The sequence below is a fragment of the Acanthochromis polyacanthus genome, chromosome 12 (assembly GCF_021347895.1).
Source record: "Acanthochromis polyacanthus isolate Apoly-LR-REF ecotype Palm Island chromosome 12, KAUST_Apoly_ChrSc, whole genome shotgun sequence".
Taxonomy (NCBI): Eukaryota; Metazoa; Chordata; class Actinopteri; family Pomacentridae; genus Acanthochromis; species Acanthochromis polyacanthus.
In genome coordinates this window covers 11,151,353-11,178,491 of record NC_067124.1, presented here as the reverse complement: position 1 = coordinate 11,178,491, position 27,139 = coordinate 11,151,353, and the positions used below count along the sequence as shown (strand labels likewise).

The 27,139-nt window shown below is 40.1% G+C and overlaps 2 protein-coding genes across 2 annotated transcripts in view; both read right to left on the bottom strand.

The window, feature by feature from the left end:
• Nucleotides 1-4,713, bottom strand: part of macf1b (microtubule actin crosslinking factor 1b) — a 30,380-nt gene extending 25,667 nt beyond the window's left edge. The window contains exons 1-7 of the mRNA XM_051957233.1: nt 4,113-4,713; nt 3,864-3,920; nt 3,579-3,749; nt 2,865-3,031; nt 2,601-2,760; nt 2,401-2,485; nt 1,904-2,148 (exon numbers count right to left, since the gene is read on the bottom strand). Of these exons, the coding sequence (XP_051813193.1) occupies nt 1,904-2,148; nt 2,401-2,485; nt 2,601-2,760; nt 2,865-3,031; nt 3,579-3,749; nt 3,864-3,878 (843 nt within the window). The 5' untranslated portion in view covers nt 3,879-3,920; nt 4,113-4,713. The remainder of the gene's footprint in view (nt 1-1,903; nt 2,149-2,400; nt 2,486-2,600; nt 2,761-2,864; nt 3,032-3,578; nt 3,750-3,863; nt 3,921-4,112) is intronic.
• Nucleotides 4,714-4,743: 30 nt separating this feature from the next.
• The window catches only part of plecb (plectin b), a 214,155-nt gene continuing 191,759 nt past the window's right edge, over nt 4,744-27,139 (bottom strand). Inside the window, exons 33-37 of the transcript XR_007945569.1 lie at nt 25,644-25,784; nt 25,449-25,507; nt 22,799-22,910; nt 21,989-22,190; nt 4,744-4,849 (exon numbers count right to left, since the gene is read on the bottom strand). The gene's annotated coding sequence lies outside the window, so the exon portion shown is untranslated. The remainder of the gene's footprint in view (nt 4,850-21,988; nt 22,191-22,798; nt 22,911-25,448; nt 25,508-25,643; nt 25,785-27,139) is intronic.

Here is a 27,139-nt window from a genome sequence, read left to right as displayed (position 1 = left end):
GACATCACAGGTGTTTCCAAACTCATAATCAGTCAGTCTGCCTATTTAAAGGGAGACAAGTAGTCACCCTGCTGTTTGGTGAAAAGGTGTGTACCACACTGAACATGGACAACAGAAAACGAAGGAGAGAATTGTCCCAGGACATCCGAAAAAAAATGATAGACAAACATCTTAAAGGTAAAGGCTATAAGACCATCTCTAAACAGCTTGAAGTTCCTGTGACAACAGTGGCTCATATTATTCAGAAGTTCAAGACCCACGGGACAGTAGCCAACCTCCCTGGACGTGGCCGCAAGAGGAAAATTGATGACAAATTGAAGAGACGGATCGTTGGAATTGTATCCAAAGAGCCCAGAGCAACCTCCAAAAGAAATTAAAGGTGAACTCCAAGGCCAAGGTACATCAGTGTCAGATCGCACCATTCGTCGTTGTTTGAGCCAAAGTGGACTTCATGGGAGACGACCAAGGAGGACACCACTGCTGAAAAAAACTCATAAAAAAGCCAGACTGGAATTTGCAAAAATGCATGTTGACAAGCCACAAAGCTTCTGGGAGAATGTCCTTTGGACAGATGAGACCAAACTGGAGCTTTTTGGTAAGGCACATCAACTCTATGTTCATAGACTCAAAAACCAAGCATACGAAGAAAAGAACACTGTCCCTACGGTGAAACATGGAGGAGGCTCAGTAATGTTTTGGGGCTGCTTTGCTGCATCTGGCACAGGGTGTCTTGAAAGTGTGCAAGGTACGATGAAATCTGAAGACTATCAAGGCATTCTGGAGAGAAATGTGCTGCCTAGTGTCAGAAAGCTTGGTCTCAGTCGCAGGTCATGGGTCTTCCAACAGGACAACGATCCAAAACACACAGCCAAAAACACTCAAGAATGGCTGAGAGAAAAGCGTTGGACTATTCTAAAGTGGCCTTCTATGAGCCCAGATCTGAATCCCATTGAACATATGTGGAAGGAGCTGAAACATGCCATTTGGAGAAGACACCCATCAAACCTGAGACAACTGGAGCTGTTTGCTCATGAGGAGTGGGCCAAAATACCTGTTGACAGCTGCAGAACGCTCATTGACAAATACAGAAATCGTTTAATTGCAGTGATTGCCTCAAAAGGTTGTGCAACAAAATATTAAGTTATGGGTACCATCATTTTTGTCCAGCCCTGTTTCATTAGTTTGTTTTTTTAAATAATTATGTTAATCAACAATTCAAAAGTGATGGCTGATTTTGATTATTTAATTTTCAATAAATTTTTATTTATTGTTACTTTTGTGAGTTTCAAGTGATTTCAGTGAGAATTGTGGGTTTTTCCTTCTTTAACTGAGGGGTACCAACAATTTTGTCCACGTGTGTACCTCAATAGGTACACGCCAGTCTATAACACAGACGATCACATTCCCCATCATTCAAACACAGAGAAACAAACAAGGTTAAAAGGCTCACTGTGACTTCACACTTTTTTTAGGATAGCAGCTAGTTACAGGTTGGGTTGTAGCATCATCTCCTCGCACTGCCTCTCCCGAAGCAACCACTTGTTTTCCTGGTGCATGTAAATGTACCATTCTAGCAGTGCAGTCAGGGCATTCAGTCACAAATTATGATTTGCTATGTCTGCAGATAGACTTCTGCAGACCCTCATGCACTTGAATGTAAAATTAAATTTAAGCCTTGCCTACCCTTGCACACACAGATTAAGAAAAGCATAAATTAGCCTTAAGTAGGTATGTAATCTATTTTTTTCTAGCTCATGACCCCTGAGGGACCCCATACTATTCAAACAGTCTTTCATCTATTTGCTGGATGAAGCTATTAAGGTGTATCCATCAGGTGGGGTGTTCCTGTATACAACCTCATGTCATCTGACTGACTCATTTTAGTATTGAGTGAGAACATTACCCTCTGTCTCTCAGCTGCACATAGCACTGCATCTCCAGCATGTGTCTGTGCTCCAGTGGCCCCTATGAGCTCCCTCTCTATACGACTCAGCCACAGATGGAGGTCCTCCTGGCTCGAGGTACAACGACTAGAGGCCTCTAGAGCTTGCTCCAGCCTCTGCAGCACATCCAGACTGCTCAGATTCAGCACAGAGGAACGGATACGCAGCGAGTCCATCTTCTCCTGGACCAGTTGAGCCTCCTCCTCTGGAATGAAGGACAAATCAAAATTCACAGGGTAAGATGAATAAAATGTTTTGACTTGCAGATATTTAGGACTAAAATTGATAACATTAAAATTGTGTTTTTCAAATGAGTAGGATTGGCCACTACTACAAGACATTTGTTGGAAAACAGTCTTCTGGATTTTTGGCATATGGACTCTGAATGTGCTATGGTACTATTGTACATTTACAGAGAAGTGTGATGTGCACATTTACATCATTCAGTAAACAGTACCTGAAATTGCTTCCATTAGATCATGACTTGATTTCTGTATTCCCCCTAGTTCAGCGGTTTTGACTTGAATCTCTGCAACAACAGCCTTAAAGAAAAATAATTGGTCAAAATTATGTTTCTCTACTCAATCAACATTAATACTGCATTTAAGTCTACATTTATTGTACATGCATTTGAACCATATGTGGTACAATTCTAACCTTGGCTCGATCTGTTGCCTCTGAGAGGTGCAGCATCACTCTCTCTGCATTTCGCAGTTCAGCTAGAGTCTGTTCCACAGATATGAACCATTGGTGCAAGCTGTCTACTCCCTCCTGGAAGAGCTTTGCTCTGGGCAGAATGAATTCCAAACTTGCCCTCCTACCAAAGGTTCCACAATCAACAAGTAAGTTTTGCCAGCAATTTTTCAGAAAGACATGCATTAGGCCACAGACAGTGTGAAACTGGCACTAAAAGAAGCTGACCTCTGCTCTGCCTCCAGCTGTAAGGCCTCCCACTTCTGTTTGAGGGTTGAGAGCTTGACCTTTGCCTGTTCCCCCTCCTCTCCTGGGTGGGCCTCCACCAGCCGAGGACCCTCTAACATCATGGAGTCCATACTACGTCTTCGGTCTGTTAGGAGGCGCTGCAACAGCTGTGAAGCAACAGAACATGCTCAGGTAAAGACATGAAACCAAAAATAGTATAGCTGGCACAGTACACAAAATGTATATTTTATATTCAAGGTTTAAACTCCACAAAGAGGCATTTCTCACAGCAGGAGTTAGTATTTTTTAAAGCCCTATCCTTGTTTTTTTAACTTGTTTTTGTGTAGGCATGGAGGAAGCTCCGTCTCATGTGTCAAGCTTACATTGTCAAGAACCAGGTAGGTTTCTCGTCATCTAAAAAGCTCACAATGAGTGTGATTGCCGCTGAAAGGTGAGAGACTTCCCAGGTCTTTTTTCATACCCTCAAGACATGTTCACAAAGACTTACTGAAGCTCATTGTGGCTATGAGCACCACCCATTCACCACTGGATAAAGAAGAATTTATCTTATAAAGGAAGCAGTTGAGCATTTTCCATGACCTCTGCACACCTTTCTATATGTAACACTTTCAGATGTATTCTGTGTACTATAGAACCTCAAATATGTTTTTTGGGAAAAAGAAATGAGGTGATGTGTTGTTGCAGATAACAAACCTTTTGTTCTTGGAGCTGTGCTTTCACCACTTTGATCTCTGAGGACAGAGGTTTCTGACTGGCTGTGAGATCCTCTATCTCGCTGACCCATGTGAGCAAAGCTTCCAGGTTTTTGAGAAATGTTTCAGAATCTGTAGACACATCCCTCAGTGCCAGAACAGATCTTGCTCCCTTGCGAAAAATGACATAATATCAGCTGATGAAAATAGGCAAATGATTTCAGGAGCAAAATGGTTAGCTTGCATGCCTTAATTTAAGAAGAAAAGAGGTGAGAAGAAAACATACCCCCCATCTATCCATGCTAGAATCTTGGTCTGAGCTGGAATGTTCATCATTTTGGAGCTGCAAAATAACAACAGTTCATATGCTATGTCAATTTATTAACTCCTCATTTTAAAAACATAAACCATCTTATTATAAAGACGGAGCATTGCTTTTAAAGACAATAAGGTGAGAATTCAAAGATTAAATGAAAAAATTGTAATGGAAGACATGAGATATGTCATGTTTGAAAGTTGGTATTTTTTTATCAACCTCAGCAAGTTCCTCTGCGACCCCATTCAGGACTCTAACGGTTCTGGTAACTATGGGGATTCCTCCTTTATCTCCCGATGGATACTCTGTCACTTCCACAATTTCTGTTACGGTCGTCTCCGTCACCTCTGTGACCTCTGTAACCTCCCGTGATGCCACAGTCTTCCAGGACCAGGGGCTTCCTTCTCTAGAGTCTCTCCTCTGGAAGCTGGTCCTCCTTTCTGCAGAACTCCTGTCTGCCTGAGCAAGAGGGGATCTAGCAAATTCTGGAGGCACTGTCCTCCTTGTTAGTGTCCCATTTCGGGATGTTTTTATTGGAGATGGGCTGCTGTGCCAGGCATTTTCCAGAGTACTGGTACTCCTGATTGTTAAGGCAGGAGAGCTGTGGAGGGGTTTATCTGAAATAGGAGTATGAGTCCCCCGTTCCCTCTTATGATCAATTTCCTCTGTCTCCTTGTCTCTCTCCACCTCTTTTTCCTTGTCTTTATCCTCCCTAGCTTTGCCTTTCAAAGCCTCTTCTCTTTTGGCCTCTCCATGTTGCTCTGAGGGCTGCCACTCTCTTCGTCGTTGGTAGCACTCCTTTAGGAAGTCCTCATCTGATCTCACGTGTTTGGACTTTTGGCCCAGGCAGCTGGGCCGGCTGATGAGGTTTCCCATAATCCTTCAGCCCAGAGGCTAGTGAGGTAACAGGTGAGGTAAGGCCCCTTGGCCATGCATGCAGAAGATCCTTCAGCTACCTAAAATAAGACAAGGGGGCTCTGGGTCATCATGCAATGAACAATTTTGTAAATCAACAAAATTATACTTCTTTTACTCTTCCTTTAAAAGCACAGTTTCCTTTCTTCAAAGTCACCAAGTCTTTGCCACCACCTACATCTCCAGAAAACTGTTGTAAGACAAAATGAAACCAGTCTCTCACATCCTTTCTTTGCTAAATTTCTGTGCCAGCATTGCCCCTTTCTTGGCAGCAAAAGGCCAGAGGGAACCACAGCAGAGACACTTGGCCAGGATATTCCCCGTCCTTTTGTCTTTCATTCCACCACATACACACATGCTCCCTGCTATCCCACATCACAAACTAAAATATTCTGGGCTTAGAAATCAATGTGACAGGCTTGTCGAGGATCCCACTGTTTAGCCTGGCATGGAAAAACCCGTGACAACCAGCCAGCACTTTCTGTAACACACCCTGGACCAGTCCTGGGAAACCCGTGAAGGATCTGATCAAATATGACAGCCATAAAAAGCAGACATCGCCGCATTTCTTTAGTGTCAACAAGAGGAGGTGTAGGAACACTCGGGTTGGGGGTGGGGTTAGGAAAACAGGCAACAATCACAAGCATACCTTGTAGTATGCTGTATTAATATATTAATGCTTTTGACAAGCAACCGCTTTTCCATAAAGGTCACACACTTGAGTAGGACACTTGTCTTTCTCTTGTTACTACATTAGAACATCCTACTAATATTTTAATCCAGCATCTTATTGGACCAAAATTAATATACTACTGAAAAAAGTCATTGGCAGTGACAGCATCAAATTGTGTCAGCCTGTCTGTTTCCTCTTTAGCCCAGTGAATTCATTGTTTTGACAGACGGGTTAGAGGTGAATGTAATTATCTTGATCTAGAGGAGCTGAGGTGAGCCCATTGGGAGATCACAGGGAGGGTTCCTGTTGAGGCTGAGTCCTCCCTCTGAATCAGGGTTGGAATGGTTCATTCAGAATTATCCAGGTCACCTCAGGTCATGCTTGGTGACTAAAGATCTGTGGGGGGGCAATATGGGTCACGAAAGGGGAAATTGGGACATTGGCTCCTGAAAGTACTGACAACATTTTTTTTTCTCTAGCTTGAAAATAAAGAAGAGGCAGCAGTACGGGGGTCTGCGGATATGCTTACATGGTACAGTCATGCGCTAGGCACACAAATTGATGCTGAATATGCAGCTTTCATATCTTTGCCAGAGGTTAGACAAAGAAATTCTTCAGCCAGTGAGAACTTCACGTGCTACTATCAATTTCCACCCCAAATTTAAATCAAATCTCATTAGAGTGTATAAATAAGAAGCTAATTATAATTATAGGTTACTGTACGGCAGCTTTTAACTTCATGAATAAATGTGACCTACTTTGATACGATGCCTCCATGTGCATTAGGCTAGTGATTACCTACATCATGCATGTCTCTGTTGAGCAGATGATGCAGTCAAGGGCTCCACAGGGGAGTGCACAGTCTGATCAGAGTGGTGCCCAGACAAAGCCCCAGCCTCAAGATCAATGATTACTCAGTTAGCTCAGATCACTGCCCAGCGGTCTCCCGAGGAGGCCAGAGAGTGCCTGTGGCCTTGTCCACATGGGTTAACAATTTGAGAGAGAGGGTGTGTCATGTCTGGTTACAGCGCCACATGTGTGTTCATTTCCTAAATTATATGGTTGCTTGTAGACTGATCTCACAGCTCAGTGTGGGAGGACATGAGTACTTTCATCACGTTCCATTAACAGCAGATGCTATGTTAAAATATATATGTTTTCTCTTCCATTATGTTGACTAGACAGGACCACTCAGATGCTGGTATAGAAGAGGCAATAATAGAGGAAATCAATCATTTTGTAGGCATTTTTTTGGCCCTCACATGAAGGTGTAACAGTACGTTGACCTACTTTATCTTACAACGAAAGCGAATCAGAAAAACCTCATCAGCGCGCCTGATGTGTGCTTCTGATAAACACTTCTCAGCCTCTATCCTAATTATCCTAGAAAGCAGACCAGAAAACCACTCCACTATTTAACTCATATTGCAGATGACCTAACCATCCCATCACTTAACCTACTTTGAAATGGCCCTTAATTCAGACCACCCTTTTCTCTGCTCTTCACCATGATTTATGATACATGACCGCAGTCCATTTCCTAATGAATTAAATTATAAGCTTTGTATGGGGGCTTCACAAAGACAAAAAGAAATATGAACTTAAAAATCTTAACATTATAATCTGAAACAAAATATGTAAATTTTTCATTTATTATCTAATTCGTAGATTTTGCAATGTGGGAACTACAAATGTATATGTATATGTAAAAGCATTTTGAGCAACATCTCAAACAATATGCCATACAAATAGTCCTATGCTCATCTTATTTATCCATTTATAAGGTAGAAGAAGGTCTGCATGGGCGGATTTGCAATTAGTAGAAGAACAATAATCATCAATCACAACAGTAAGATGTGTCACTGCTGTGTGTCGGTCTCTGTTCAGGGAGATCCTGAAGTAGTAATCATTGTAGTAGTCCCTAATCGAGGGTGGCAGCTGTGCATTCACCCATGAGACTCATAACATTTTAGGGTGGACATTGTACATTGTACAAGGTCACACGTTCATCTCAAACCCGGTCCTTTAAATATACAACACAAAGCTACTGTATAAAAAAAATGTCAGCATGCTTTTGGCAAAGTGAGTAGTTACCTAAAAGGGCAGTGTCTACTCAGATATTTTAACTGTCAATACAAGGAGAAAAATAAAGCTAAAGTGTTGAACTAAATAAAATATACTCACATTAGATTGTTCCATTCACACTGATGTTGTTTCTACTGGAATATTTCACTGCTTGTTGAGCTTGTATTTGTCACACAGTTAGAATAAATGAAGAAAACCCCTCCAGTCAGAATTAAGTCACTGTCACATGGCTGTGTGATTTGATTACTGACCAGTAAAGTCCAAAACCCAGCTCTCTCTGGGCCAATCCTGAGATAGTGGCAGTTTTGGCGGTTTGAAGCTTATGTGAATTACACTTACCCTGGAGCAGAGTTGGGCCCAACAGCATGAGTAAAGGAATCCAGCTAGTGCTCAATCACCATTCAAAAAGGAGAGAGAGAGAAAAAAATCCAGCTTTGTTTGAACATCCTTTGAACGGCCTCCCAGCTCCAACATCCCAAACTGAAGCCTCCTCACACACATGCATACTCCCTCCTACGCGCACTTAATCAAGTCCACTCATTCACATATGCTAGCATACAAACACACATTCTAAAAACACTCTCACATGCCCTGATAACTCATGCTTTTCCGTTGCCCACAGTCACAGCCAAACAATGTCCTCCTCTCCCCTCACAGTGCACCCTTCCCCTCCCCTCCCCTCCCTTCCCCTCCCACCAGCTCTGCTCCTCTCCCTTTCTTCTTTGTTGTGGGAGCTGCAATAGAGGAATTCCTTCCTTGTTAATGCCGCCGATGAGATAGTGAGCCCAGATGGAGACAATGTATTCCAACGGCTCAGTTGAACTCCCACAGTTCCCAGCCAAGAGCAGTTTTTGCATGGAGGCCAGATTGTGCCAGTTCCATATAACGGCACACCAGTGGCATTCTCACCAGCGCTGCTGCTGCTCAGGTTGCTCGTGTACCAGGCAGCTAGGCGGCAAAGTGCCCCCTTTACCTTCCTTAGGCTTTTTCTCTCTCATTTTCTCCCCCTTCTCATTCAACAAAGCCCCTCCTCTGGGCCTGACTGTGGCTCAGAAACTCCATGCTGCTTCTGCTTGAAAAATGGGGTGGGGGCAAAAAAAGGAGAGTTTTCTAAAGACCCCTGCGCCGCCCTCGAAACATTCACATGTTAAGTGACAGCTGCCTCAGCCCATTCCCTCTCTCGACGGTGAGGGAGAGAAGTGCAGGCTACAAAAGAAGAGACCCACACCCACCCTGCTACCCACCCACTTACACATTCACCCCCAATCCCCTTGCAGTCCCTGATTCCCCATTCAGAATCAGTGCAGCAGTCTCCACAGCAGTCACAAAGACGACTAATTACTGTAAAACATCTCAGATTACATTTCAACTCACTTCAAGCCATTGCAACCCCATCCCATAAACAAAGAGGCTGGAAGCAAACACAAAATAGAGAGCAATGGGAAAATAATGCAGTCTTTTCTATGTTTTTGGCATGGGAAAGCAAAGGAAGGACCCCTATGGGGAAATTATATCATGCCCCATTTAAATAAGTCACAATATTTGCCTTAGAAATGCAATACAGCATGCACATCAGTGTTGCCAACTCCAAGTCCTAAAAGTCGCTAGAAGTCAAATGATGTCATCACCTAATTTGCATAATTTCCTGTTTGCATGTGATTGTAATTAATGTCGTTGGAGAGAGGAATAACGTTGTGGGAGAGACACAAAGTGAGTAAAAAAATCTTCCAAATCACGTTTTTGAACTAGAGGCTAAATGCAGGGATTTATTTTAGTATGACAGGGAAGAAACATTTTCATTTATATCCCGCCCTGTATGCGACTTTGCACATGTGTGACTCATCTGCCATCTGGAGTGATGTGGGTCTCCTCCAAACATACAGTGGGACTGCTGTGGGGCTCCTACGAGGACCGCCTGTGAGTGCTTTGGGACGAGGAGGAGGTCACAGCAACACCTTGTTGAGGACAGTAGCTGCAAAACGACATGAGCTTTCATGTTAGAGCCTCTGAAACACCAGAAAAAGTTGCTAGATTTAGCGAGAAAGTCGCTAAGTTGGCAACACTGACGCACATTATGTGCCAACACTATGGCACAAACATCTACTCAGATTTCCTGGTCTTTGAACTGAACCATGTGAACTTCATCTGCTTAATACATTTCAGGTATTTATTCAGACTTGTGGGATTAATGCTGGAAGCATAATTAGAAATCTTTCTGGAGATGACTTACTGTGCAGGTGCAATATAAACCAAGAGAAGCATGCATACATTTAACCTCATAAAGAGCATTTACAGCCCCAATCTTGCCCTCTTTAGTCTTTCCTTCTGTTTTTGTTCAGCCAACCAAATAATCAACCAATTGACTGATCCAGCAAATGCATGCATTTACAGTACACACCCACACAACACTCTCTCTCTCTCTATCGCTCTGTCTCAGCAGTAAACATGCACACAGACATGCATGCAGATGCCTGCTGCTCAGCCTCCTTCCTAATCCATGACGACATCATCTGTGTTACAATTACCAGACACTTTTCAGTCAGCATATGCATGAAGTTCACAAATTCAAGATATTTTTAAACAGAAAATATCCCTGTATTTGGATTACTAGCCAATGCAATCAGAAAAGAAATGATAATATCTTCTAGCAGCAGCAGGAATGCTCATGTACCTTTCTGCTTGCATTCCACTGTGCAAGTACATATATCTCATAACATATCATAATCAATACCACCCTCTTGAGTGTAAAGTGCCTGCTGTGTTACATGTGAGTGGTGGTGTCTTTGAACTTGTCAATGGAAATTTAGTTTATTAAGGAGGAGATGTGTGCTGAGTTCTGATTTATCCAGTTTGAGCCACAGGTTCACAGTTTATCTCCATTAAGAAAGAGTTGTAAGTCTACTATAATTGACAGTAGCTTCATGTAGAGTGTGTGCTTTTCAAAAACACAGTGTTCAGTTTAAGATTATGGTTTTGTCGTTGTATGGTCATGTTAGTTGAAACACTTTGATCAAACCTTGAGGGTTGTGTCACTCAACAAGTCTACAGCATATTGCTGCTGTGAGGCTGTACAGTCAACCATCTTAGTGTAGTATTTAGTGGCATGCTAGCATTTCTGCTAACTAGTATGAATTACAGGCAGTTGGAAATGTCACTACTTTTGTAGATTCTGTACTTGTTCACCCAACTTTGGTCAAATCAGGCCCAAAGTCAGTGGAATATTTCAGGATATTTCACACACAAAAAAAAAACCCCTAAAGATTTGAGTCTAATGGATGTTTGGACTAAAAGTCATAAGGACTTATCCCATGAATATGGGCCATAAATATCTGGAGAATTTTTGTAATGGAAATCAATAGAATAGGTGTTAAGAGATTTAATGCTGTATCAGAGTACCTGACTGACAGACACTTAGCATCCAAGCTAAGTTGATAGCATTGCTCAAATTTGCATAATTATACAATATAAAATTGAACTTTTTTCCTATTCTGTTGTCCTATATGATGATGATGATGATGACGATGATGATGAGCTATGATTAGTAGGAATGCTTTATACCTGACTAATCATTTGAAACAACTGCTGAAATTTATGGGATGTAAGTTAACTTAGAAAAGTTGTTGTAAACTCATTTTGTGACTGCTAATAAAGCTATATATTTATCTTGCATAAAAATGTTTCCTGCAGTTTATTTTCTTTGAAAAACAGTCTTTCTTGTTATTGTCTGGTGTTCAGTAGCACTCAAATCTGCTCTCTAATAATGAGCCCTAAAGACTCTGGTGGTGGTAAAAGTAGGCTGTTAAATGTGCTTTAAAGTTGCTTCAGGTTTTCAGAGCAATCCTCAGCCACTACATTACTGCCCCACTTCTAACCCCCGACCCTCCTACCGCCTTAATTTATGCTACTGGTGATTAAAAAAAACAAAGCCAGAAAAAGAAAACTGAAAATGCCTGTCATTGTGGCCAGTGAGAGAGTGAGTGAACTGACTGGAATGATCCCTGGAGGGTCAAGTTATTTAACCCCTGAGTACTTCAGCGCTGATGCAAGGGTTCCCAGGTCTCGTCCACAAAAGACATCCAGTGTCTCACAATGCTGGAAGTACAGTTAAACCAGGGAATCATTTAACATCTTTAATGAACAACTTTAGACAGTTAAGCAGGTAAAAGGTGCACAAACACTCTAATAGCTGTTTCCTTGGTTCACTTGGAGAGCTCATGTCTTTAGCTGCTAAATGAGAAAGTGCGGCCCACATTCCCTGCCCATTCTGTCTTTCTCTGAAAAGGAGCTGGCAGTGATGAGGCACCACTTTGCTAGGAAGAAATTGTTGTAAAACCATGACACCTGATCCTTGCATTCGGCACCATCCAGCCCGCTCTATACTAATTTATGTGATGCCAAAAATCTCTCCTCTCCATTTCACAGTAGGTGCACATGAAGCATTCATATAGCTCTCAAAAGGAAAGCTGATGTGGTTGAAGAGCACCTGGCATGCTGAGCTATGCACTGATGCAATAAGCTGCTATTGTGGCCAGATTGGTAGCTGGTGAAATCAGCTCATTTTTGCTTCAGCAGTCCTCAATGTCCTTCCACAATGAATGTGAAAATGGAGCGGACACAGGTATGGAAATGGAATAAAGTAAGGGTCCAAATGAGTGTGATTCCAAATAAATGGGAGCCCAAATTTGATTACAGATCTCATGTGCCAAAGGACTATAGAGAAAAAAAAGAAAGAAATTAATTTTACAGGCTTGTTTTCCCCCTCCTCCGCTATCCCAACCTCTCTGGTACCTTCAAATTAAATAAGACCTCAATAGCTCTTTTACAGAACATGGTAATTAGCCCTCTTCACGAGAAATGAAAAAAGAGGGGGTCCTTTTTAGGGGTCACACCAGAAGCACCATTCAGCATGCACACTGTCATTTATCACCAAAAGAGGTTGCTTCCAAGAAAAGTGGATGAAAGGCTAATGGGCTTCCCTACTGGGTTGCTTGGGTCCTGCTGGGCTGCCTGGATACTGGAAATCACAGTCCTGGGTGAGAGGAGGATTTAGTCACTTGGTGATAGAGGAGTTCAACCACATTATCGGCTCTCCCTTTGATTCAGTTGCTCCCAGGAAGTGAGGATTTAGAGCCATAAGTCCACATTTTCTGCAGGACAGTAAAGCATGGGCCATAAAGGAGAGGCCCCATACCGACATTAACCCTGATAAAGCGTCTGAATAAAACAATCTCTTGTGGGAGAGATTACCTAAAGTGCTATAAGGTAAAAAATCAATTTGCCACACCAAAGTGAAAGAAAAACAATCCTTTAGAAATAAGGTTTAATCCCAACTTGACTCAGAATAAACAAGGTTGCTATATTGCTATCTGAGTGTGCTTTGTTATTCATTTGGCTTGCAGGTTATTCACAGCAATAAAAACAAGCCCCTTTACTCTAAAGGTTATGGCAGCATCAGAGAGCAGGGATGCTGTTTGCATGCTGTCAGAGACAGAGAGACGAGGATACTAGACTGTGATCTCTCACCCCTCTTCTTGGATCTGTTTAGAAGTTTTGTGTACCAGGCTTATTTGGGATGCAGCATCTCCCACAGACGGAGGGAAACCAGAGACCTTTAAGACACAGAGAGGCTTTAGCCAGAAGAAGCTCATCAGCAGAGGAGAGGGGTGAACAGAGAGAACTTTTGACCTTAACCTGTCAAAGTGAAAAGATGTCATTTTGACTGGTCAGTGACATTTTGCTCAGCAGTGTAAAAAGAAATTTCTCTCAAAAGACATCCTCTTACTCCTCATTTATACTCCTGCTGTCTCACATAGATGCAAATAGCATTTTCCTGAACCTGTCTGATGTGTCTCTGTTTCTCCATGAGATAATCTCAAATACATCATCAATCTACAGTACCGTTCAAAAGTTTGAGTTCACCCAGACCATTTCATGTTTTCCATGAAAATGCACACTTTTATTCATGTGCTAACATAATTGCTCAAGGGTTTTCTAATCATCAATTAGCCTTTCACATTAGCCTTTCCATTAGCTAATATAATTTAGCATCAGAACACAGGAGTGATGGTTGCTGGAAATGGGCCTTTGTACCCCTATGTAGATATTCCATTAAAAATCAGTCGTTTCCAGCTAGAATAGTCACTTACCACATTAACAATGCCTAGACTGTTTCATTTAATGTTATCTTCATTGAAAAAAATGCATTTCTTTCAAAAATAAGGACATTTCTAAGTGACCCCAAACCTTTGAACGGTAGTGTATATAGAAACCTTAATATTCCAAATATGCTGATTTCATATAATTATGTGACATTTAAAAGCATAAAAGCACCATTAATTATTTGTCAAATGATAAACAAAAAGAGTATAGGACAGCAGGCAATAAATCCCCAAAACTCAAGCATGTCAAAGTGTGTTCCATGAACTAATAGTTAGTTGCACTTAGTTGTTAAATGACTGATGTTTCGCCATGCCAGTTACACCAGTACAGCCATCCTCCTAAAATTTCTCCTTATACCAGGCAACTGTGGCCAATTTTGCAAATCAAATCACTACTATGAAACAACACTTGTAATATTCTGTTACTGCAACTCAAATGCTATTTATGTTCAGACTTTCTTGGTCCATAAGATACGGAATCACAAACTGCATGGTATTTCCATTTCAATATTTATATATTCATGCTTGACAGTCTCCAATCTGAGGCTCATGTATGAAACTGTCACGTAAATTAATCTATGGTTACGTGCGCACCAACACGATTTCTCATGTTTTACATGTTGCTCACAACGAAATTCAAACCAATGTATTTCAAGCGGAGGACTTTTCATGCCACTCAGAACGTATTTCAAACGAATATTTTTAATGTAAAAGCGTTGCGAATCCAACGCTATATTTTGCATTACATCGTCCCATATATATAATGTGATGCCTTTGTTTTTGCTGCAGGATTTGGGTATTTGAGATTAAAAAACGTTAGTGTTTGTTTGTTTGCAAACGGGTTTGATTTTGTTTTCATATCTGAATCTTAATCACACCTGAATAGAACGTTTAATTAATCAAATATTCCTCGTGTGTCATGTTTCTCCTCGGTCAGATTTAAGCGAGTTACGTAGGGCATTTTGAATCGGTATATTATATTTTTAATGTAAAAGCATTGTGAATCCAACGCTATATTTTGCATTCGCAGGGGCCGGCAATTAGATGTGGCTTCGGGCCAAAATTTGTGTAAACATTATTTGGCCGTTTGACCGACGGGCCGGTGCGCTGGTATTTATTACCGTAAATAATTTTGATGAGTGGGTAACCGATGCCTATATAGCTCAGCACGTTAAGCAGGTGACTCATGTACAAGAGCTGGTCTTGGACTCGAGTTCGATTCCAGTCTGCTTTATTATAATATTTGGGAAGTTTTTCATACACAAATGCAGATTTCTAAACGGACTGCTGTAAAACTTTTTAAAAAGATTGAAGATATCAAACTCATGGACAACTCCTAACCCATTGGACATTCATGCGGACAGACTCCTGTTTCAATTTAAAAAAAACAAAACAAAACAAAACGTGCAGCACTTCGGCACCTTTCTTCTTCGGTGGTGTCTGTGTAAAACAATGTCCAACATGCAAACAGCACACCTAGCGCCATGAAGCACATGAAGCATATTTGTTTTATATAAAAATATGTGTTCATTAGTCAGTATTTTGTTTATATATGTGTATATAGCGTTGACCGAGGAGGCTGAAATTGTATATACCGACTCACCGGGGGCCCTAGTACTTGTGGTTAAGATTTCGTCCCGTTTGGGTAAAAAATGAGGGTGAGGGTCGAATTCCACTGGCAGAAGGCTCTCAGGGTTTAAAAGTCTGACAAGACCTGATTTTCCAACATGAACACTTGGTCAGATTTTTCTACTGGGACCCTGGGGCTGATCTTTTAGTATGTTATACTAGGCTATATTTGGAGCTGAACTGTGCTGGTTTGGTGTCTCTGTGACCTTCCTGTGACCCCTGGCGCAGGGTCAAAGTTTGACATTTTTGGACTATGAAGCCCCACAAATCGGTCATTTTTGCATCAAATGAGCTGAAACTTTTAGGGGTGATTCAGGTGACCTTGGTGAACAATTGATTTGAAGCACAAGTCTCTAGGTCGTTCCTGGAGCTACTTCCGGTTTGGGAGGGGCTAGCAAAACAGTTCCAGTGGATTTAGATTTTAGATGTTTCAGAGGTACCAGATCCCAGGTTTCAGCTCTCTGAGTGTCACAGAAGAGAAATGAGAGCAAAAGAGGGACATTTATGAAAAAACTTGTTTTTTTTGGCCCTCATTCCTTCTTCAGGGCCCCTGGAGGTCTGAAACGTGCATGAGCGTTCACATTAGCCTCTGTATATAGAACCTGTGCAGTTTGGTCCAAATTGGTTTAGGATTGTGCGAGATTTTGACCTTTTTAGCCCATTTTGAAGCATTTGGACATTAAAGGGTTAACCGTAGAGTAAGAAACAGGGCCATGATCGAGCCCCTTTTGAGTAAACTCTCTGAAAAAAAATATGCAAGGTCAGGAGGTGGTCTACTAGGAGCGTGTACGATTTGGTGTCACTAGACCCAAAAATGACCAAGCAGGAATTTTTTTTACATGTCTGAAGGCCTCAGGCTTCTTCACTACTACTAGGCCTCACTGCTGAAAAACGCGGGTTCCCGTGGGGCTAGACCCTTGAAAACAGATACAGTGCTTCATGTGACTGCTCTGAACAGTCGCACACAATATCAGACTTGAATTCCACTGGGAATGACTTTTATGATACTTGTTACACAAAATGTCTCCTTCATTTGAAGTCTTCTTCCGCGAAGCTGTCGGGCTACTGAACAGGTCTCTGTAGACTCTGTTTTCATATCATCACCACCTCTCCCCCGCAAATACACATGCATGCACACATCCCCACATACACACACAAGCATACACACATTCATACACACACTGCACTACTGGACTAGGCTCTTTATTCATTTACCTACTAAATATTGCACAAACTGTTGGTTCACTGCACATATATCTATGTTGCAGATTTGTATATATTAGTGTGTCTCTTTATACTTATATTGTCTTTATGAGAGTGTTTTTATATTTTTTTTGATGGCTGAAACTGGGACCAGGGTCAAATTTCATATTGTTTCATGTGCAAATGTGGAATGATACGACAATAAAGTAAACCCTTGAACCTTTGAACCTTGGTTTAGTGACCCTTGACCCCTTCAAAAGTGTTTTCACTGCAGACTTGCTCCCAGAGCATTCAGCACCATAGACATAATAAAGAGTAGACGCCGCATCGACCGCTACTGCCTATTGGGGCTGACGAGCGGTGGGGCCGCCATCTTGGTCCGGTCATCCGCTCCACTCAGCGCTGTTTGACAGCGCATTTAATCCATCTTAACTCTGAATATTAAACTGATTTTCACGCGTTTTTTAATTTTTTTGCTGCAAACGTCATACATGTAGCTATGATACAGGACAAATGGTTCGACGTATTTTAATATTCATAGTGGGATTAACAGTAATAGAATATTCTGATATTAAGCTCAACTGTAGACAGGTATTTTGCAAACACTGTAAACACACACTAATATATGTTAGAGAAGCAGATAATGGCAGCAAAGTCAATTATTTTAATAATTTGAAGAGACAATATATGATTACGCTATATACACATATATAAACAAAATACTAACTAATGAACACATATTTTTATATAAAACAACAGATAGAAGTTATATATCAGAGAAAATGAATACATATAAATCATAGATGGAGTATCAACATCATTCACACACATATATATATATATATATATATATATACACACGTGGACAAAATTGTTGGTACCCCTCAGTTAAAGAAGGAAAAACCCACAATTCTCACTGAAATCACTTGAAACTCACAAAAGTAACAATGGATAAAAATTTATTGAAAATTAAATAATCAAAAACAGCCATTACTTTTGAATTGTTGATTAACATAATTATTTAAAAAAACAAACTAATGAAACAGGCCTGGACAAAAATGATGGTACCTCTATAAAAGATTGAAAACTATTTGACCAGAGTGACATGATTAACTCAGGTGTGTCATTTAATTGACATCACAGGTGTTTTTAAACTCATAATCAGTCAGTCTGCCTATTTAAAGGGAGACAAGTAGTCACCCTGCTGTTTGGTGAAAAGGTGTGTACCACACTGAACATGGACAACAGAAAGCGAAGGAGAGAATTGTCCCAGGACATCCGAAAAAAAAATTATAGACAAACATCTTAAAGGTAAAGGCTATAAGACCATCTCTAAACAGCTTGAAGTTCCTGTGACAACAGTGGCTCATATTATTCAGAAGTTCAAGACCCACGGGACAGTAGCCAACCTCCCTGGACGTGGCCGCAAGAGGAAAATTGATGACAAATTGAAGAGACGGATCGTTGGAATTGTATCCAAAGAGCCCAGAGCAACCTCCAAAGAAATTAAAGGTGAACTCCAAGGCCAAGGTACATCAGTGTCAGATCGCACCATTCGTCGTTGTTTGAGCCAAAGTGGACTTCATGGGAGACGACCAAGGAGGACACCACTGCTGAAAAAAACTCATAAAAAAGCCAGACTGGAATTTGCAAAAATGCATGTTGACAAGCCACAAAGCTTCTGGGAGAATGTCCTTTGGACAGATGAGACCAAACTGGAGCTTTTTGGTAAGGCACATCAACTCTATGTTCATAGACTCAAAAACCAAGCATACGAAGAAAAGAACACTGTCCCTACGGTGAAACATGGAGGAGGCTCAGTAATGTTTTGGGGCTGCTTTGCTGCATCTGGCACAGGGTGTCTTGAAAGTGTACAAGGTACGATGAAATCTGAAGACTATCAAGGCATTCTGGAGAGAAATGTGCTGCCTAGTGTCAGAAAGCTTGGTCTCAGTCGCAGGTCATGGGTCTTCCAACAGGACAACGGTCCAAAACACACAGCCAAAAACACCCAAGAATGGCTGAGAGAAAAGCGTTGGACTATTCTAAAGTGGCCTTCTATGAGCCCAGATCTGAATCCCATTGAACATATGTGGAAGGAGCTGAAACATGCCATTTGGAGAAGACACCCATCAAACCTGAGACAACTGGAGCTGTTTGCTCATGAGGAGTGGGCCAAAATACCTGTTGACAGCTGCAGAACGCTCATTGACAAATACAGAAATCGTTTAATTGCAGTGATTGCCTCAAAAGGTTGTGCAACAAAATATTAAGTTATGGGTACCATCATTTTTGTCCAGCCCTATTTCATTAGTTTGTTTTTTAAAATAATTATGTTAATCAACAATTCAAAAGTGATGGCTGATTTTGATTATTTAATTTTCAATAAATTTTTATTTATTGTTACTTTTGTGAGTTTCAAGTGATTTCAGTGAGAATTGTGGGTTTTTCCTTCTTTAACTGAGGGGTACCAACAATTTTGTCCACGTGTGTATATGTAATAGATAAGTTATATATCAGAGAAAATTATTATATAAATCACATATAGACTATCAATATAATTCATACATATATATTAAAAAGATATGTCAGAAAATGATATTATATATATATATATATATATATATATATATATATATATAGTTTTATATAGAAATATGTGTTCATTAGTCAGTATTTCGTTTATATATGTATATTTAGCGTAATCATATATTGTTTCTTCAAATTATTAAAATAATTGACTTTACTGCCATTATCTGCTTCTCTAACATATATTAGTGTGTGTGTGTGTGTGTTTACAGTGTTTGCAAAATACCTGTCTACAGTCGAGCTTAATTTCAGAATATTCTATTACCTATCATTATTATTATTATCTATTATTTCCACTATGAATATTACTATGTTCAGCACCCCATTGATTTACACCTGCATTTTGTGCTTCATGGCGCTAGGTGTGCTGTTTGCATGTTGGACATTGTTTTACACAGACACCACCGAAGAAGAAAGGTGCCGAAGTGCTGCACGTTTTGTTTTGTTTTGTTTTTTTTTAAATTGAAACAGGAGTCTGTCCGCATGAATGTCCATTGGGTTAGGAGTTGTCCATGAGTTTGATATCTTCAATCGTGTTAAAAAGTTTTACAGCAGTCCGTTTAGAAATCTGCATTTGTGTATGAAAAACTTCCCAAATATTATAATAAAGCAGACCGGAATCGAACTCGAGTCCGAGACCAACTCTTGTACATGAGTCACCTGCTTAACGTGCTGAGCTATACAGGCATCGGATAGTCACCAATCAAAATTATTTAATAAATACCAGCGCACCGGCCCGTCGGTCAAACAGCCACATAATGTTTACACAAATTTTGGCCCGAAGCCACATCTAATTGCCGGCCCCTGCGAATGCAAAATATAGCGTTGGATTCGCAATGCTTTTACATTAAAAATATAATATACCGATTCAAAATGCCCTACGTAACTCGCTTAAATCTGACCGAGGAGAAACATGACACACGAGGAATATTTGATTAATTAAACGTTCTATTCAGGTGTGATTAAGATTCAGATATGAAAACAAAATCAAACCCGTTTGCAAACAAACAAACACTAACGTTTTTTAATCTCAAATACCCAAATCCTGCAGCAAAAACAAAGGCATCACATTATATATATGGGACGATGTAATGCAAAATATAGCGTTGGATTCGCAACGCTTTTACATTAAAAATATTCGTTTGAAATACGTTCTGAGTGGCATGAAAAGTCCTCCGCTTGAAATACATTGGTTTGAATTTCGTTGTGAGCAACACGTAAAACATGAGAAATCGTGTTGGTGCACACGTAACCATAGATTAATTTACGTGACAGTTTCACGAATCCTTGTGAGACCGGGTTGTGTATGCCAGTGTTCGTGGGAAAACAGTTTAGGATGTGCCAGTGCTTGCCTTGTGTTAAGCAGCAGGTGTGTGACTCTCTCCTGCGTATTGTAGAGGGTCTGTATATGGGGGGCTGCCCAGAGATGTTCTCATTCAAGCTGCTAACTAACAAGTCCCTCAGGCCCAGACTGGAACCAGCAGTGCAGCAGACTAACTTCATTACCATGACAAAGGTCTGTGGTCGGATGCAGTATGATAAAGGCATGGAAGAGATAAAAAGACATCCCTTTATTTCACACACTCTCACCAGGGTCTGACTAAAGCTCTCTGAAGCATTTGAGCTTTCACTATGTGATAAGACATGCCTGTGCATCTTACAAGTTGGTCCCCAAGGAAACAGTGGCTATAAAATGCAAAAAGAACTAAGAAGAAGATCTGTAGAGAAAGAGTTTTGACAAAACTCTTCTTAAGATCGTAATCACTGTGTATCTTTAAAGGTCATAGAAGTTCAAACACAGATCCTGTTTTGTCTCTTGGCTCCTTAAATTATTAAATGGCTTGAACATTCAGTCAAGACAAAGGAACACATTCACCTCAATGGACCATATAATGACATCAGAACCAAAACCAGTTTTTACTCTGACAATAAAAGCATCAAACTCTCTCAATGCTTTTGTGCAATTGATTCACAGCTCTTTGAAGATTGTGCAGTCACCCTTCACTATAAAGATATCCACATAAATTATAACCTCCCCATCTTTGCTGCACTACAGGCTTCTATCATGTTTTTCAGAGAATGGCTTTCAGTTGAAGCACAATAGATTAACCAGTGAAAACACTTCTCATCTGAAAGCTGAATTCATTCACTCACTGCCAATTAAGCACAATATCCTGTAAGACAACACCATGGCGTCCAGCTGTCCCATCCTACAAAATAGCAAGAGTAAATCGACACAACTCGAGTTTTAACTTCAGAAAAATTTTCAAAGTCAGAGCTTTCTCTACAGTCTGAGGTAGTCTAACTAGTTGAACTTGAGTTGATGGAAGCACAACATATTTTATTTCCAATTAGACTGTTGGTAAAATTCAAGACAAGGTAGCTGACACGATCAGTACAAGTGACAAGTCTGACTTTGTACCACACCTATGACTATTTACTTACTATTAAAGATTATGAATAAAGCAATAATATTTAACTTTTGAAAAACAAAATTCCGCTACTCATACAAATAAAAAACTCATCATTTTCTTCAATCTAATACATCTAGGGCTGTTTGCTGATACAGCCTTACTGGTCGCTTAGGAAGATCAATGTTTACATTTTCATTCTTATTGTATCACTGACATCATAAGTCAGTGCTGGCTCTTTTTTCATATGTGCTACAGTTACTCAGCGTTAGCATTTATCGTTATCTTCCAAGTGTTACCATGGTTGCATGCCCAGCATTGATTTTCAATCCGTCCCAACCAAGTATTTAAATAAATATTGGTATAAATGGCTGTATGACAGAATCTAGTTGTGTTCAATAAATGCCGACTCAGATCTGAGTGCTCTCTTACCACAAAAAATCCTGCTTTCCTTTCTTTCTTCTGCCCCCTTGCCTCTTCCTCCCATCAGAATCTGATGTCTTTTCAGAGTGTTCATTCATGTGTGCAGAGGGCCTCCAGTGCCAAGCACTTCTCCAGCCTCTCTGTCCAGGCCCGGCACAATGGAGCCTGATTCTCCAGCCCCTCTGTCCCCCTGTGGCCTAAAGAAGTCTCCCTGCAGGAGTGGAGGAGGACCACCTCAGTATCCATCAGAGTGTTTGGGAAACCTCTGTATTCCCCCTCTGTGTTTGTATACTGACCCACATGAGTCACTGGTTCAGTTTCTTTCTTCTTTACTCCCTTACCAACATATCCAGAGATGTCATTTTCAGCCTCTAGTGTATTGCTGCTAAAATTCGGTAAAATCAATTGGATTTTCATTTGGAAAGTTGATGGTTGATGTAGGGGAAACAGTAAATATGACGGAAGTACGTAACAATGTGTGAGAGAAATGTGTGAGAGAGAAAAGGAGGCAGAGGCATGGCAGTTGTTTCCCATGTATGCAAGCTTGGCAGGATGCCCACAGACGCTACAGAGTTTAATGCCAGGAGGCTTCAGTAGTAAAACCAAAGTAACAAAAGATAGAACAAACAAAACAGGTAACATAAATGTCAGATCATAAAAACTTGAAACTACCACGTAAATTTTAAAAAAGTCGAGGCTTGGGTGAAACAAAACACATGTAAAGGTGCTTTTGTGGCAACTGGAACATGATATATGGTGACACGATGAAAGCGAGGGAGATGACAGCAGGCAGCCAGACAGACAGTAAACGTAACTGACCCTCGGGTCCATAGGAGGCAGCCTCATCTCCATGTTCTTAAGCCACTGTCTCAGTGCTCTGATTTGACCCCTGAACTCACACTGCCATTGGCTCATGTCCTCCACATTCCTCCTGAAATAGATCAGAGCAATAGACATAGTTATACTGATAATATTTCATAGTCGAATATAAACTTATAGTTGGTGAAATGAACAGTTGTATATAAGAGGACCATATGACTGCAACATTGCAACCATACACTACCGGTCAAAAGTTTTAGAACGCCCCAATTTTACCAGTTGTTTATTGAAATTCAAGTACTTCAGGTCCAATGAATAGCTTGAAATGCTAAAATGGTAAGGGGTAAAATGCCAGAGGTTAAAAAAAATAAAGCTGCCCAAAACTGAAAAATAATATTTATTTCAGAATCATACAAAAAGCCTTTTTCAGGGAACAAGAAATGGGTTAACAACTTAAAGCTGTTCTGCAGCAATGGAGGTTGATCAAGTCTTGAAAGTTGGTGCTACCAAATCCTCCAGGTGTCCCTACTCTTCTTGATTACTTACAACCACCTCTGTCTGCATAAAAGTAATGTTGGAACACACTGTGGCTCCATACCCTCCTGAGCATTATTTGAACAGTATTGCACTGCAGAAATTAGTGTGTTGCAATAAAAATGGCAAGGAAAGGGCAATTAACAACAGAAGAGAGACAGACCATCATAACACTTAAAAATGTAGGTTTTTTCTACAGATAAATTGTGGAGAAAGTCAAGGTGTCAATGACTACAATTTTCTTTACCATCAAAAAGCTTACAAACTGGAGGAAAGTCTAATAGGTAAAGGTCTGGAAGACACAAAGCCACAACAGAATCAGAAAGTTTCTGAGTGTCAACAGCTTGGTGATAGGCGGCTCACGGGACAACAGCTCCAAGCACAGCTTAATAGTGGTCGTATTAAGAAGTCTCAGGTTCAACTGGGAAGAGAAGACTTGGAGTTGCAGGTTTGACAGGTGGAGCTTCAGCAAGAAAGAGGCCACAATAAGAAAAAGAGGCTTGCCTGGGCCATGAAACACCACCAATGGACTACTGAAGACTGGAAGAAGGTATTATGGACTGATGAATCAAAATTTGAAATCTTTGGTTCATTACGCAGAATTTTTGTATGCTGGTGAGAAGGAGAAAGGATGGTTCCTTAATGTGTGACATCAACTGTCAAACATGGAGGAGGAAGCATGATGGTCTGGTGCTGTTCTGCTGGATCCAGGGTTGGTGACTTGTACAGAGTGAGAGGAACCCTGAACCTAAATGGCTACCACAGCATTCTGCAGTACCATGCAGTACCCTCTGGTATGTTCCTACAGCAAGATAATGACCCAAAACATCCAAGTTATGTCAGAACTGCCTTAGGAAAAAAGAACAAGATGGTAGGCTTGAAAACATGGAGTGGCAGCACAGTCTCCAGACTTAAACCCCATGGAACTGGTTTGGGATGAACTGGACAGAAGAGTGAAAGCAAAGCAACCTACAAGAGCCACACATTTATGGAAACTTCTGCAACAGAGGTGGGAAGAACTTTCTGAAGAATACTTGATTTCTATTGTGGAAAGAATGCCATGAGTGTGTTGAACTGTTATATCTGCCAGATATATCTGTCTTGTTTCACACTATGTTACTTCAATGAGTCAAAAATTGAGAATACATTTTGGTTTCTAAATTGGTATCTATCTATCTATCTATCTATAGATAGATAGATATATCTATCTATCTATCTATCTATCTCTATATATATATATATATATATATATATATATATATATATATATATAGAGAGAGAGAGAGAGAGAGATACAATTTCATTTGTTTATTTTTTCAATGATTTCATTTCAGAGTACAATGAGGTATTAACATGAATAATTTCCAATAAAAAACTGGAAAAAATTGGGGTGTTCTAAAATTTTTGACCAGTGGTATATGTCAGCAATCAAATGCTTTTATTATTCATAACTTTATACAGAGATGGATCAGTTGTCTTGTAATATTTATATGCAATTCTTAATATCTGCCTGATGAAATCACATTTTTTCTGATCATGTTTGCTGTTACTGCTTGGATCAGTTTGTACCACAAATATCTGTTTCCTAACTTTGCTGCACACTAAAAATCCTACAGCATGACCTGCTCTGCAGCAGGATGAGCCTTCAAGAATTATTATTCTTATCAAGTGACTATATATAACCAGGGCTCCTCGGCTGAAACGGTACTAAAAATGTCTCATTAGAGGGGCATCTGTTCTCTCTGACTGTTGGGCTGGAAACCCTGTTGTCTTGTTTCACTATGTTTCAATTAGATGCTTTACACTGCGTGATTACTACACAGTTCATAGCTCGGTCTTTGTGTTACTGGCAAAAGCAGATGCACCGGTCTACAAAGCTGATACAATTGACCAACCGTCGTCACAGACAGTGTGTTTTGTTTAATCTGGCTATTGGTGGCCACTTTTAACCGAGCAGGCATTCATTTCTTTTGATTACTGCTTCTTCAAGTGAGCCTTTATATGTGATGAAGGAGAGTAATTTGTAGAAATGTTAAAATGTGTCACTTAATCAAGGACACAGATACATAATAACTGAGGTGCTCTAGCAGAAGGAATGAGTCTTTCAATAGCATACCCATTTGTCTGATCCTGTGACATAGGTGTTGGTATTCCAAACAAAGTATTTTCTGTATCCTGCAAGAAACCAGTGAGACAAAAATATACAGAATGATGTCTGTGTCAGTCTCTTGAAGCATTTAAACTTGTTTGAGGTGACACTGTTCATTCACAACTTAATATTGAGTGTTTTTACTGTACTTTGTGCTCTTACCTCCCTGCCATCAGCCTCGGATACAGGCAGAGCTGGGAGGGAAGGGGTCTGATCAGAGTAGTCAAGGGAGCTGAGTGAAGAATTCAGGGAGGTGAAAACCCTGTTGCTCCTGTTGGCAGGCTCCTCCATTAAACCGAGGGGCTAATGTTGGCACATAGAGCAAAATACGGATGTATATAGTATAAAGGAGTTGTGTGTTAACCCACAAGTGTAACAGTCATTTCAAAAAGCTGTTTTCATGGTTCCCCTTGGTTACAACACTATTCAGGTGTAAAAATGAAACATCCTTTTATGGAGAAAAAACAGGATACAGGTTATTATCAATCTAGTTAAGACCCTCATTAATCTGATAAATACCTTGTGTAATCAGATTTGATTTGCTTAAAAAGAGTTATACAAGTAAAATTTGATTGATAGATTATACACACAGGCCTCAGTTAAACTGTAGTACAGGTGTGTTTCACCCGAGTCGCTGGCTTTGTAAGTGTAGGTTGGTCTAATGCTGCCCCGTTATGGTCAAATACTGCTTTTGACAGTGGGAAAATTTCACATCACTATCAAGCCAGGTTCAGGTATCTAAATTATACTATTATAGAGATCTTTAAGCATTAATCCAGTTACTTCTTCTCTTATAAGCCCTGATTATCACTTTCAAAAAAGTCTAACCTCCCTGCACATCTGTACTACACATGTACCTGTAAGATATACACAATACACTAATATTCATTTTAACCTTTATGTGAAAAAGGTCAAACTTTCACTTCCTTATCTAATTTCCCCATATAACAACATAACTAGGTGGGTCAATATATAACTGAGGGACTTTTGAAGTCCATGGGACAATCATGCATGCATTATTATTTAAAGTAAATAAAAAACAATGTTTTTATGTTCATTATGATCATGTCTTCACAAATTCCATAATTATTATGGAAACAATCATTAATAAAAAATGAATGGAAATCACTAAAATTTCAACTAAATAACCACTCAAATTTAATATCAACCACCTTCTAATTAGTGAAACAACAATAAAATGAGCTTACTCAAAAACTGTTTGACAATTGTTGTGTTCTTTTTATTAAGTTGAGATCATCATGACAGATATTTATTTTTTGGCAATATATCAAATTTTATATGGAAAATAACAAATTCGATCTGTGTCCTAGAAATTTACTTTCAACGAAGTTATCCACTAAAAGAAACACCTCTCAAGGAAGTGTGTTCATTGCAAATCACATGACCTGCTCCACATGTCATTTCTTACAAAGTAATGTGTGAGTCAAGTGTGGATTTATCACATCAACAAGTTTACCGCAGTATCTTTATAAATAAGTTTCAATTTCAATTTTACTCAATTGTATATATATTTAGAAGAATCTTTCTCTAAAAATATCATGTGATGTTTGGTTATAGGAAGCCATGTTGATTTTAGGCCTGAAAAAAACAAAAATGTCAACTATGATACCTGTCAACTATATTACAAAAAGTTCTGC